Here is a 13,555-nt window from a genome sequence, read left to right on the forward strand (position 1 = left end):
CGTACCACCTGGACTGGCACCGTGCGTTACGAGAACGGACCTGTCTCTTATACACATCTAGATGTGTATAAGAGACCAATGCTGTCCTTCCTAAAATTCCAGTACATCAGAAAGCCTACTTGGGTGCCACTCCATATAGATTTATCCCCTCCATATTAAGTTATACTGTAATAATGCTGTATTTATTTATTTATCTATAATTTTTTATCAGGTAGTTGAAAAGGAAGAAAAAGATATTGGTGGAATTAAAAAGATTTTCAAGGCCAAATTTGAGCTGATTCAGAAGTCTGATTCTGTCTTGAAAATCCGTATTGAATATGAAAATGGGTGGCTTTTGAAGTCTCCTGAAAAAGATAAGGTATGTGTGTAGGTTTCTGAAGATTTGAACATCTATGATGACCATAGGGTGCATACACAATTATACTGTAACATACTATTCGCGGGGTCATCATATCAATTTGTTGGGCTTTAAATACTTGTATTGCAAATTATATACAGATTTTGGACCAAATAGCACAGTCGGTGGTTCAGTGGGCAAAAATTCCCATATTTACCACTCGGAATTTTTACACTTTCATTTTATTTGTAATTCGGGGTTAACATGAACACATAAAATATATTTATACGGAGTTGTAATGTGAATACAGGTATAAACATTCTATTCTTTTGTAAAGTGACTCCTTTAAGACATACCATCTCATCAGTGAATTTGTATGAATAGCTTGGTGGTTAAGATGCTTGCTTTCCAACTCCAGGGTTCTGAGTTAATTCCTGTCATGGTAACATGATTTTTTGTCACTTCCAAACCAACTACCTCCCTAAGCCTCAGAGCATTTTGTGTGTACAGTATGTTTGTCTTGTCTTGTGACAGGATTGCCACTTTGAAGAGTGATTAAGTTCACTGTTTCACATATCCTTAGCCCTAGTACCTAAGCTGAATAAAATAGAATACGTATGTTTTTAGACCAATTATTAGCCATTAAAACACGTTTTAAAACTGTGCGATCACTGACCGCCTCCATGTTGTGGCTCAATTCCGCATCGCCCTGATCTTGGCCTTCAAAATCAGCAGACCAGCTACAGATGTCTCGTACCATGGACACTCACTAGTAGGCCTAATTTTATTCGGGAAGGTTGAACGATCAGAAAGTTGAACGAAACTACATCACACAGGTGATAGTCGTACCTGTTCGCACGTATGTATAAGCATATTGTAGGACGAAACATCGCGTTGTTGCAAGTCAAGTTCTACCCCAGAGAAAACATCTAGTTATTTACAACCAGCAAATTTAACTTTGCAGAATAATTATCTAAATTAAACAAGCATCGTAGTTTGAAGAGAAATGATACAATGAAAAGAAAGAAATGGGTCTGTAATTAGCAATTAATTTGCTGCCGCCCCCCCCCCCCCCCCCCCCTGAATTGGACAGATATTCCCCCCCCCTTCTGAATTGGACAGATATTAGCCTTTTTCCATTGTTCAGGAAATGTCCTTTCTGTATTAAATCTATCAAGGATATATTTAAGAGGAAAAGAAAGGGGAAGAAACCAACTTATGAATTTTAATATCATGAGTAAATGTTTTATTGAAACTGCCTTATGAGTTTAACATCTTATGGCCTGCTGTAATGCTAACAAGTACAAATAACTGAGTGAACCATGTCCAAAAGACATAAAAGCATAGATATACAATTTTTCAGTGAATCACATCTGTCAAAAATGCAAACCTTAAGCAGAGTGGGCTACTGCATCATTGATGCTCTCGTTTATATAGAGTACCACAGTTGTGTCGTCACGACACCAGGTAGCGCCTTCTGTTGTCAAGAGACGTAGGTTACCGTTCATTACGCCTGAATGATTTTATAGGCTTTCTGAAATAGGCATTTTAAAATCTAATATTTTACCATCAAAATGTACTAAAAACACAAAAGCTCGCATTATATTAGTTAGAGAACACATTTAATCATCAATTAAAATTTACAAAGGAAAAGTAAGATACAACATCTTAATAATTACGTTAGAAATTGGGATCAATTGTTTATCAGTGGAGAAAATGGCGCCTGGTTGATCGCTTTTTGCATAATAGCAATGGAGTAGTATCACGCTGTATTGTGACGTAACACTGTAGTACTCTATATATCTGACAATAAAAAGAAATTGTATCGCTATTTCTACTTTTGGTGATTTTCACAATCCCAAAAAAAATGTATCAAGGAGTCAAATCAAACTACAGGTAGCAAAAGTATTGAATGTGTGAAATTTGAACTCAACCCTGTGATATTCTAAATTCAAATTTCGGTATATTACAAGACAAGTTATTGATATATTTTTTGTAAAATCCATTGGAATGAAAACGGAGTATTTACTCAGATATTTCAAATTGAACAGGTTGAAAAATAACTGCAAGTGAAAGAGAATTTGTTTCCTAAAGCTGAAACCGTTCCTAGGCTTTATTGCATGCCTAAAATGCACAAACCCGATTGGCCTCAACAAAAACACTGTTTGCTATAATGTTGCACGCCACTTGTGGGGGAAACAGAGCAACATGTGAAACACTCAGGAGAATTAGCTAAAACAATACAACGACTTCATCTAACCCCAAATGAAACTTGCATTTTGATGTGGTATATTTATGCAATAAGACTCCTGTCACAGAGGCTCTGAAAGTAGTGAAAGACCTCTTAAAGCTGATGCTACCTTCAAAGAAAGAACTAAACAAAAGATAACATCATTGAACTCCTTCAATTTGTAGTAACCACAACTTACTTATCATTTGATGGTAAAATGTACAACAACTTGAAGGTATGGCGATAGGCAGCTCACTCAGACCCATAATGGCCAACCTGTACCTACTGTAGAATGGTTAGAGCAACATGCAATAAATATAGTGCAACATAACATCAAGTCTGTCTGGAAACGGTATGTTGATGATGTATTGGCTATCATTCCCAAAGGTACTTCACAAACACTGAATACGCATTTAAACAACATAGACACTACTAACAACATTAAATTCACCACAAAAGTCATGGACGACAACAAATTATCATTCTTAGACATGCTCCTAACACTCAGAGACAAAGGAATGGTTACTACATCCGTATTCAGGAAGCCGCTCATACCAATCAATTTCTACATTTTAATTCACATCATCCACTCGAACACAAGCTAGGGTAACCAACACTCTTGTGGACAGGGCAGATAAGATTGTGTCAGAAGCTGATGAGAAGAAAAGTAAACTCGCCAACATCAGAGAAGCACTGAAGAACTGCAAGTATCCAGACTGGTCCTTTGAAAAAGTAAAAAGAGAAGAAACATCGACGTAGGTCCTCAGAAGCATAAAGATAAAACCAAGGTCAGAGGTAGTGTGGGCATTCCGTACATCAAAGGTATGTCCAACGAATACAAAAGATTCTTTCCACTTACAACATCGGCACTTTCTTCATCCCTCAAAACAAAATCAGAGGCGAAATTGTCCAACCAAAAGACAAAATCGACAAGATGAAGAACTGCGAAGTCGTCTACCAAGTCAGCTGTCCTTATTGTCCACAAGTCCACTTTAGGAAAACAGGGAAGGTATTCAGTACATGCATTCACGACCACCTAAGATGTCGACGAACGCACGGGTGGGGTCATGAACAGGGCTTCCTGATCATCCGCCATTTCAGACCTTGTCACACAACATACTCATGTACTAAATTGAGATGCCTGCATATTGGACAAAGAGCTACATCAAAAGAAACGACATATTAGAGAAGCGATCCATATAAAAAGACAAAAAGGACACACCATGAACAAAGACCGAGGCGTCATCGACCAACTGATGATGTCATGACTACTGATGTGTATACACCAGTGCCAGTCAGTTAAAAAAGAATTGTGATAAAATTCAAAACGAATTTCATTCCAATGGTTTTTACAAAAAAGAAATCAATAATTTCAAATTTTTCTTATTTCCAATGGGATCCTGCGTAAAACAGTGAAGAACAAAATGGTAAAAATTGCAATATCCAATGCAACTTGCATACATTTATATTGCTATATTTACAGTTGCTGAAAGGACTATGGAGAAAAGACTTTGGGCATTGCCAATACATTTTTGCAAACAAAGGAGATATGAACAGTTTTTATTGCAGAATTTTTGTCCAGCAAGTTGACTACGGCGAAGAGGAGCTTTTGGAATTTTCAAATGTAGTAAAGGTAAATTTCAAAATCACTATAATTAAATTGTTGTATTTTTTATGTTCAGTGATGGTGAATCCATAAAATACAGCTACTTCATAGATGTATTATTACTTTATGTACTGTACATCAAGTATTGAAAATTGAAGATACATAATACAACATGTTTTTGTTGTATATGAAAGTGAATTATGCAGTGATACAAACAAACTTACATATATATATATTACAAGAGGTTCCTGATACAGACACTTTTTTTTATACAACTGAAAATGAAGGTCTATGCTTGATATGATTATAACATCATGTTTCTATTCGAGCCCTCTTATATTATTATTATTATTATTATTATTATTATTATTATTTATCTTTTTGTTTTGTGTTTTGTTTATAAATGACCCATGATGCAGCTATAGGAGGGTTTTCAATACAACAGCTCTGTACACACTGATCTTTGTGCTTTTTTAAAGATTCTTTTTGTCCCAGGGTCTTTTGAACAGCCTGCCAAAGGCGCTGTTTGCCTTTGTGAGCCTGTTATCAATCTTTTGTTGAGTTTGGCATCTTAAGAGATGGTCCACTCGCTTTTTATTGCACTTAGTGTGCGTCATACCTAATTTAATTGAAAAAAAGTAAGAGACTTGTGGCAAGTCTACCCTTGACGGTCTCCACTGTATACAATAATGGTACATACAAAACTGAATGAGGTATTGAAATACGGTACCTAGATCACTAATTATTACACTAAGACGTTACAAAATGTATAAGATTCTCTTGAAGTTTGTCACACTATGCTCTATCTGAAGTCCTTTATTTTATTACCTGACATGTTGCTAATTTAGTCTAATGATTATCAAGCATGTTTTGAAATTTAGAGTGAGACCAGATAGAATTTACAATATATTTTATCATTCTATACAAATAATTCCTGTGTATTTACCAGGATTGAACTGAAGGCTTCAGAAGTTGTGCACATGCACCTGGTTCTCAACCCCTTGACCAAGAGTTACAAAATTTGGACCTTGAAATATCAGAAATTTTATTTAAAAAAATTGATTCAAATGTTGTTTGAATTGTTTGATTTTTTGCTAATCAATCAAACCAGACAGAAAACAGCCAAAAATGTTTGTTTTCATAATTTATAAACAAAGAAAATCTTTCCCATACAGTGGTTTGATGTGCATCTGTTTTTTTTTTGTAGGTGAGATAGTAAAAATGTTTTTGATGACATAATTTGACATTTAAGAGTTTATACAAGCATTTTATAACCCAACTATTACGATTTTATATTACTTTATAATAAAGTTACAGTTTAGTGTAAAAATTGGGGTGTTTTTTTTGTACAACCTTAAATATGTAGTTCACAACTAAATTACATTGTAACGTTTCTGCGACATTGTATTAGCATAATTTTCTGACATACCTATAACCACAGTGTTAGTGATGTATTTGCTGGGATAAGATTGCCATTTCATGTCATCTAGTGGGGCCACATTCTTAAAATTTTGTCGCCTTAGCCTCAAGTACTGCGGAGGTAAAGATAGTTGGACACTTTCGATACCAATAGCATTCCTCAATTAATACAAGGTACATGTGGGTTCCCTACATTTTGAGCACTTTAAAAATGTAACCAGTCTGAAAAAGGTTGAGAACTTTGTTCTTTGATCCTCTTCCTTACTTGTTCAAATCTACAGCATAAGATTTAATTACTCTTTTAATAATCAGCCATATATGGAATGTTGTCTTCATCAATGTCCTATTTTTATGCATATTTCTAGATAACAATAATTTATCCTTCTTTTATTCAATAATTATTTTAGAAAAAAACATTTCCTTACATCTAAATGAATATTGTAACTAATGATTTATTGTTAATGATTCAAAACTTTTTTAAGCAGTATTAATTGGAAATAAAAGTAAAATTAATCAGTTGGTAGCACTGATAAGATTACAGTAGCAATATATGTTGTAACGTTCCTCCTAGGTCGATGTCTATCAGGATGCCTTCGAGCTAGGGTTCATGGAAAGTGTACCTCTCCAATTTGATGTAAAACTAAGTTGAACAAGCATACATGTACAACAGTTTCTAAGTTAGCTGGCTACTGCCACTTTATTAAGCACAATTATACAACGGGTTACTTACCCTTCATTATAAGCCTACTGTACAAGAAGTGGTATAAACAGGGAATTCCCAGATACAAGTGATTCAATCGGCGTCACGTCTTAACTGCACGGGCTCCCGGTAACGAATCTCCACCCAGGATCAATTTCTTCCCTAAAATAATGCTACCGTGACGTAACTGTAATTCCAATCAGAATATTCGGCCAATCATAGCTCTCTTATGAGGCTCTTCTGAGCATTGATCTGAACCCCCCATGGCTGTTCCATTAACCTAGCAATTTCGCTACAATATTTTACAAGGTTTTGCCTGAACCAATGTGGTTTCATCAGATGTTGTCTACTGTACGTACAACTACACCTGATAAGGCTACTACGATTGGGCAAAACCTTGTGAGATAAATATATTATTGTTAGTTATGAAAGTGCTACCAACTCATATTATTGACATGGATTTCTATTTAAGTATTGATACTATGTGATGATGCTACTAATGCAATATTTTGTGTTATTTTTTTAGCTTTTGTCTTTCAAAGTTTTTAAATAATGCTTTGTATTTCTGTCTTTGCATTTCATTTATACAGGCCCCCATAAGAAAATCTACTGCTGAATGTTTATCTTCTTCTTTTGGTGTGACTGAAAATAGAGGAAAGCAATCAAACAATGATTTTGAAACTCCCATAGGAAACCGACATCCAAGTACAGATAGTGGCCATGCATCTTTTCATAGCGAAATGTCTTACTATACAGTTAGTCATTCCACTGGTCCACACCCCAGCAATCCTCCTTCAAGTTTAAGAACTCCTCATTATGCAGTGCCAAGACAACTCTCATGTCCACCCAATGTGTATCCATATTTTCTAGCAAATACACAGATTCATCAAGGTGCAAATTTACCTACTGCGTTACCTTCAAAGGTGCCCTATGCACTTCGGACGCAACTGTGCCAATTGCTAGATCCTGATATGCCTGGTGGAAATGATTGGAGATTCTTAGCAAGTGAATTAAAGTCTGAACATCTGATTAGAAAGTTGGAGTCAACATCTAAAGAACCTACTTGTGCAGTGCTGCAAGTCTGGGAATCAAGAGATGAGCCAATAGAGATGTTGGTGAAACATTTACATGCAATTAAACGTCTAGATGCTGCCAATTTGGTAGAGAATCACATCGCTGAGACAAACCAAGTCACAAAACAACAAGTTCTTTCCTCTAATAACCATCTTGGCATATGTGCCCAAGGTGCATTTCCCAGTAATCCCAATGTACCAGCAGGTTCACTAAACCAATCATCAACCCCTCAAGGAAGACTAGTTGGATGCCATGACTATCGAAGTAGCCCAGAGGAAACTGATGGTGTATCCAATGCAGTACAGATGTTAATGTCGACATCTTCTTCTACATCTAGTATTTCTGTAACCCCAGATGAACCATCTTTTCACCAAACATCTTCTGATGTATTTTATGATACAAATTTTAATCAAGATATCTCAACAATCACCAGAAACACTGAAGATTTAGCAGTACAAGATAATTTAAATGCATTAATTTCAAGCAATATTAACTGACATGTGGTTTTTTTTGTTTGTTTTTTGTTTTTAATCTGGTTACTTGTGGTGGAGTGTGTTTTCTACATGTTAAATTCCTGCTTATTAATCAGTCAGTATTATTAGTTACACTTTTTGTGTTTACTGCGTAGCAGTACATGTAGATTATACAGTATTATGCTATCGCCAGTGTAACTGGCTAACTCATGTTGGTGCAAGACCCGACCGTACCCAAAGCGGCATATGTTCAGTGACTGGCACATTGTGTTATAGATGGTTTTGTAGTTTTCAATGGGATGGTGTTGAAAATTTCCATCTCGACGCATCAAGGCATTTGAAAGTTACCCCAAAATGACAAGGTGGGAGCACATGTAAAACACAGCAAGTTCCAGCAGGCCATTGCTGTGAGCCTACGAATGCAGCGCAAGATAGTTTCAAAATGTATTCTTATGAATTTTTTTGTTTTCCCCTATAATCTATCAAATATGCAGCAGAAATCATAGATGTCCTACAGGTTCATCCACTTTGCATTTCCCAAAGATAGTACATTACTAGGCAGTGAACACTATTTTTAATTTTATCTATACTGCGTATCATTAATTAAACTGTTCTGTACAGGAAGCAGAGTGATAAATAGTTTATTAGGCCACTGAACTGTTGATACTAATTTAGGTAGTATAAGGTTTGATTTTTACAAAAATTCCTCTCTTTTAACTAGGCATGGTTGGCCATTGAGCCAGTGGAATTAAAACTTATCTTTGTATATATAATATGCATATATTGTTTAATATTTATAGTGCTGTTAAACAGTATAGTTTTTCAGTTTGTTTTCAATCAAAATAAAAGAAATTTGTTAGCTATGATTGAATATGTAGTTCCATTTTGATTTGAAGTAGATTCAGTAAACCAGATACTTACAGTAAATGAGGCAGAGGGTTTTAAGGCATAAGGTCATAAATTACCATACTTCTCTGGTTGAAACCTAAAAATGCATATCTGCTTTAATATGTTTTGGTTAAACAATTCATTTAAAATTGATACTTTAATTAACTAATTGGTCAATATGCGTATATTTGACTACTTGTATAGGCATTACATTAGACTTACACTGCTTTGCATGTTATGTCTACATATTAACAAAACAAATAATATATGCAGTGGTTCAAAAACTCTGTTTCAAATCTTTATTATTATTACGGCTTATCATTTAAATATATAGTAGTTCAGACAGAACATTCAGCTGTTGGGCTTGTGGGATGTGAACAAACACATTTAATACTTTGTATTATGTTTTTTTTATCCACTTCCGTAGTAAGTAGTTATTAATTCACTTTAGACAAACAGCAAGATAGTAAAAACTATTTACAGTTCTTAAACTGTATCACCAAATGTAGTTAGATTATTTTACCACAACTTATTTTCTGATAAGGTAATATGTAGCAACGACTGGATGTTAATGTTGATGATAATCTGGAGTTTGCATCTGAATTCATTGTGTATATTTATTTTTTGTCAATGTTTAAAAAATGAAATGCTAAAATGCTGAAAGGCTAACAAATTATGAAGACAGCAAGATTAAGAAACAACATTGTGTCAATATAAATTGAGTTATTTAAAAAAAAATGTGCCAAGCATTCCATTAGACATATGCTGCTCTACGGAATATCAATTATTACAACTTGAAATTTAATCTCTGGATTGTATGTTGCTGAACATTAAATGTTCTTATGGTAAGAATGTGATTTAGTGTATTTCAAATTAACTGGATAAAATTGATAAATATTACAAATGTATATTTCACAAAAAAAAAATAAAAATACATTTTTACAGATTTTTATAAATATCTTTTATGCAATTTGATCACAATTTTATAAATTTAGATTTTGAAGTAGTTTTTAAGTAAATAAGAGAAGTAACATTTCTAAGTCTACTTTTTAAAAGTAATTTGATGTGTTTTATATAGAAAATTATACTTTTAACAATTTACATAGTGGGTGCACAGTTTAGACTAATGATTAAGACATATTGTAGTATAAGTTAGTGTTGTGCACTGAGAATTAAGTTAACTGTTAGTGCGCCACCTATCGGTGCATCGTCGTTGACGACCATCTTACAATACAGAAAGTTTGCTGTGTTTTTGTTTGTGTTGTTTGAGTTCCGGAATTAAAGTAACTCACGCTGTTTAAAACCTATGTGTGTTATTTATTTATTGTTCTAAAACCTTCCAAGAACATAACAGTTAGTTACCATCGTTTACTTTATTATATTTCTGTTGGTAAGAAATCACTCAGTCAGCAGGGTACATTGTCAATAATTAAAATGTAATTTTATTACATGTCTCCATTGGGATTCCAACTCACCTCAAAACCACTCGGATACTCTACCAACCATAATAATAATAATTTATTTAGATATTCACTTTTGAATCAGTGGCACTCAACCACAGGAGTGGTGCATTCTAACAAGAAAAAATATAAAAATTACTATCAAAAAGAAAGACATCAAAACAACAAGATAATCAAATTAGCTAAAACTAAAAGAGAAAATATTTCTATTTTCTCTATGACAAGAAGAACATCAGTCTCTAGATGACATGTCTCTCTCTCCTGCAACAGTCGTACGGAAAACGAGACGCCCACCAGAGACACCCATCAGCCAACAACCTGATATGTGTAGAGGCCAAGTGGTACATTTTATCTCAATAAATAATATTAAGTCACATGATAGTAACTTTGTTTTGGAGAAACACCCCCACCAGTGATAATTAAAGTTGATAATTATACAATGCAATATAGAATATAATTTTATTTATCAGTGTACTATTAAATCATACATAGAAATAATGCCAAAATGATGGTGATCTGGGTGTCTAGATTTTATAATTTTCATATTTTTGAAAAAGAAAATGTTACTGCACTACACCGGCCTCCACTTTCACAGAAAAATTTATCTTTGGGGACTTTCATATCGATATTAAATTCAGAGATAACTGAGATTGCATTTTATAGGATATCTTCACTGGTGCTGGTTTTTACCAGGTTGTCAACATGTCATAACCAGGACTTTTCTTAACTCTGTCACAGACTTTTCTTCACTTGCAATCAGAGTGTGTCTTGGTTATGAAATTCTGTATCTGCGGTAGAGGTACAAAAGGTTACAAAAAATGTTTGAGAAAGAGTAAACACAAAGGCTAATACAACCTTGGTACAAGGCAGATATTATTATATTAACTTTAATAGCACAAAAGTGGTGTGTCTACAAAGAAATGGAGACATTCAGTGGTGAAGCTGACCACATTGTACTCAGTCAAAAGCATATTTGTGAACTCCATGATAAAGGATTCTGAAAAGTCCTATTTCAAAACCCATCTTGCATCTGCATCTACCAAGTCCAATTTTTTAATTATTATTATAAATAGATTACAAAAATAACAGGGTTTGCAAATTCACTGTGAACTACTTGAGCGTATTTTTTATTTCAGGCATTTCCAATGGGGTGTGGGGGGTGACATTTTTTGGGAGTGTGTGCGCTCCTTCTCCTCACGCATCCCCTTGGCTTTAAAGCTCAGTTGGTAGAGTATCCAAACGGTAATTTAAATTCTTGGGTTGAAACCCTGATGGGACATATGTTTTTCTCAAATGCTTTACCTGTAATTTTATTTAGATTGGAATGTTTCATAGAGCTTGTGGTTGTTTTAAGTATTTAATTGTGTTAGGATAATATAATTCGTATTAAAACATTCCTACATAAATGTTTAACTACGGTACCTTCTTTACCTGTTAAACTATCGGTAACAGAGTCGATGAAGCTTGCAAGAAATAAATTTACACTTAATTGAAACAGAGTACCTTCACTTATTTTTGGTAGTACAACAAAAAAACAGCAAACAATAATATCTATTTTAACGATTACAGAGCAGCAGCAAAGGCGGCAGAACGTTTTTGAAAGTGCGGGGGGGGGGTCACTTCATAAGGTCCAGTATGCGAGCATCTACGGTAGGCTGGGGCCATAGATTTCTGAACGAAGTCAAAGTCGAGATTGCTCCACGACCTCAATGGATTATTTATCATGAGGTTTATCTTTGATATGGGTTCCCCGACGAAAACTTCACTTTTCCCCGATGGATAAAAACTACCCTTCTATGTAGCCCGGAAATGATACTCCAACTGTGGCGGGTCCAGGAAGTTGAAATAGAGGGGTTCCTGGGAGGGTCTTGCGCAAATAGAATGTCCACCCGCCTCAGCCCCACAACTGTTGGGGCTGAGGTAAGAAAAAATTATGATTATGGCACTTCTAAATGGCACTCGGATTTGATTGATTGAATCTATTCGGTGTAACCACCAAGGATAGCCCACGAAAGTCTAGAAGAAGACTTCTTTCCAGTGGGGTCCTTCTGGTGGTGATGGGGCAGTACACCGGGAGACAATCCCCTACTCTTTTCCGAAGAGTGTACTGCGTTCTTTAACATGCACATGGGCGATAATGCACACGGGACCAACGGCTTAAATGTCTCATCCGAAAGACGGTGCACTATTGTAATTTGTTTTTCAGCCCTCTAGCTGAAACACAAGGAGAAGGCAGCGATGGGAATTGAACCAGGGACCTAGAGATCTCCACAGTTCAGTGCACACACAGTGGCTACCACCAGATTAGCCGACTGAGCTAAGCTCCTCTCATCTAGGCTGGGGGCCAGGGAGCCAGAGATTTCTGAACAAAGTCGAAGTCGAGCTTGCTCCACTACCTCAATGGATTATATATCATGAGGTTTATTTTTGATATTGGTTCCCCGACGAAAACTTCACTTTTCCCCCGATGGATAACCCTTCTATGTAGCCCGGAAATGATACTCCAACTGTGGCAGGTCCAGGAAGTTGAAATAGAGGGGTTGCTTATACACTTTGTATTTGTGACCACAACCCCTTTCACACAGAGCTGCAATACGGTATTAATACGGGTGGTGCTAGCAGGATTAGATGAAAAAAAAAGATGGGAGCTGTCAATGTTCTCTTCATTTGTAACGATCTTAAATGCTTCAATGGCCTCTTAATCTTCTAACTGCTAACGGATACAATTTCAATTTCATGAGTCTTGTTCCATAGGGATCTGACTTAATACTATTCACCAATTTGGTAGCTCGTCTCTGTACCTTCTCTAATTTTTGGATATCTTTTTTCAAGTGGCACACGTGACACAATATTTAAGATTAGTCTCATACGTACTGAACAGTACAGTATATGGAAGGCTTCGCAATCGATATACTCAAAGTTCTTTTGATCAATCTAAGTTGATTCATGGCTTGAAGGATTGTTCATTATACTTTCTGTCCATTCAGTCAATAAAAATCCCTGTTCAAGTGATATCTTCAATTTATCTGTGCTATATTTGTCGACGCCAAGTTTTTAAATAAAATAACTTTTGTGAGTCCAGTCGCGTGGCAGCCAATGGCATGTTCCATCGTGTAATAGGTATTTATTTTCTTTTTACCTTGATTGAACGGCAGTATACCTCTATGGTAATTGTATGGCTATCTTCTTTATAAATAATATATATTTTGATCTTTACTTAAATAATTTATAATTCTCTGAAAATTACTGTAATTTTAATCACAAAGGTTTTGGTTATATTTTTAGAATGGAAGAGTTCATTTTGTTTAGAATTTGTCGTAGGGGAATTCCCCACTGTTTGATTCGTAGTCTATTTTTAGAGAGGCGCT

General features: G+C 35.2%; 1 protein-coding gene across 7 annotated transcripts in view; it reads left to right on the forward strand.

The window, feature by feature from the left end:
- LOC117121460 overlaps positions 1–9,878 on the forward strand; it is a 31,343-nt gene extending 21,465 nt beyond the window's left edge. For all 7 annotated transcript variants that reach the window (XM_033266688.1, XM_033266705.1, XM_033266714.1 and 4 more), the window contains 3 exons: positions 212–358; positions 4,051–4,200; positions 6,883–9,878. In XM_033266688.1, the coding sequence (XP_033122579.1) occupies positions 212–358; positions 4,051–4,200; positions 6,883–7,863 (1,278 nt within the window). In that variant the 3' untranslated portion in view covers positions 7,864–9,878. The remainder of the gene's footprint in view (positions 1–211; positions 359–4,050; positions 4,201–6,882) is intronic.
- Positions 9,879–13,555: the final 3,677 nt, after the last annotated feature.

Source organism: Anneissia japonica, unplaced genomic scaffold, assembly GCF_011630105.1.
Source record: "Anneissia japonica isolate Jap-2015-1 unplaced genomic scaffold, ASM1163010v1 scaffold288261_len294488_cov152, whole genome shotgun sequence".
In the NCBI taxonomy this organism is placed as follows: domain Eukaryota; kingdom Metazoa; phylum Echinodermata; class Crinoidea; order Comatulida; family Comatulidae; genus Anneissia; species Anneissia japonica.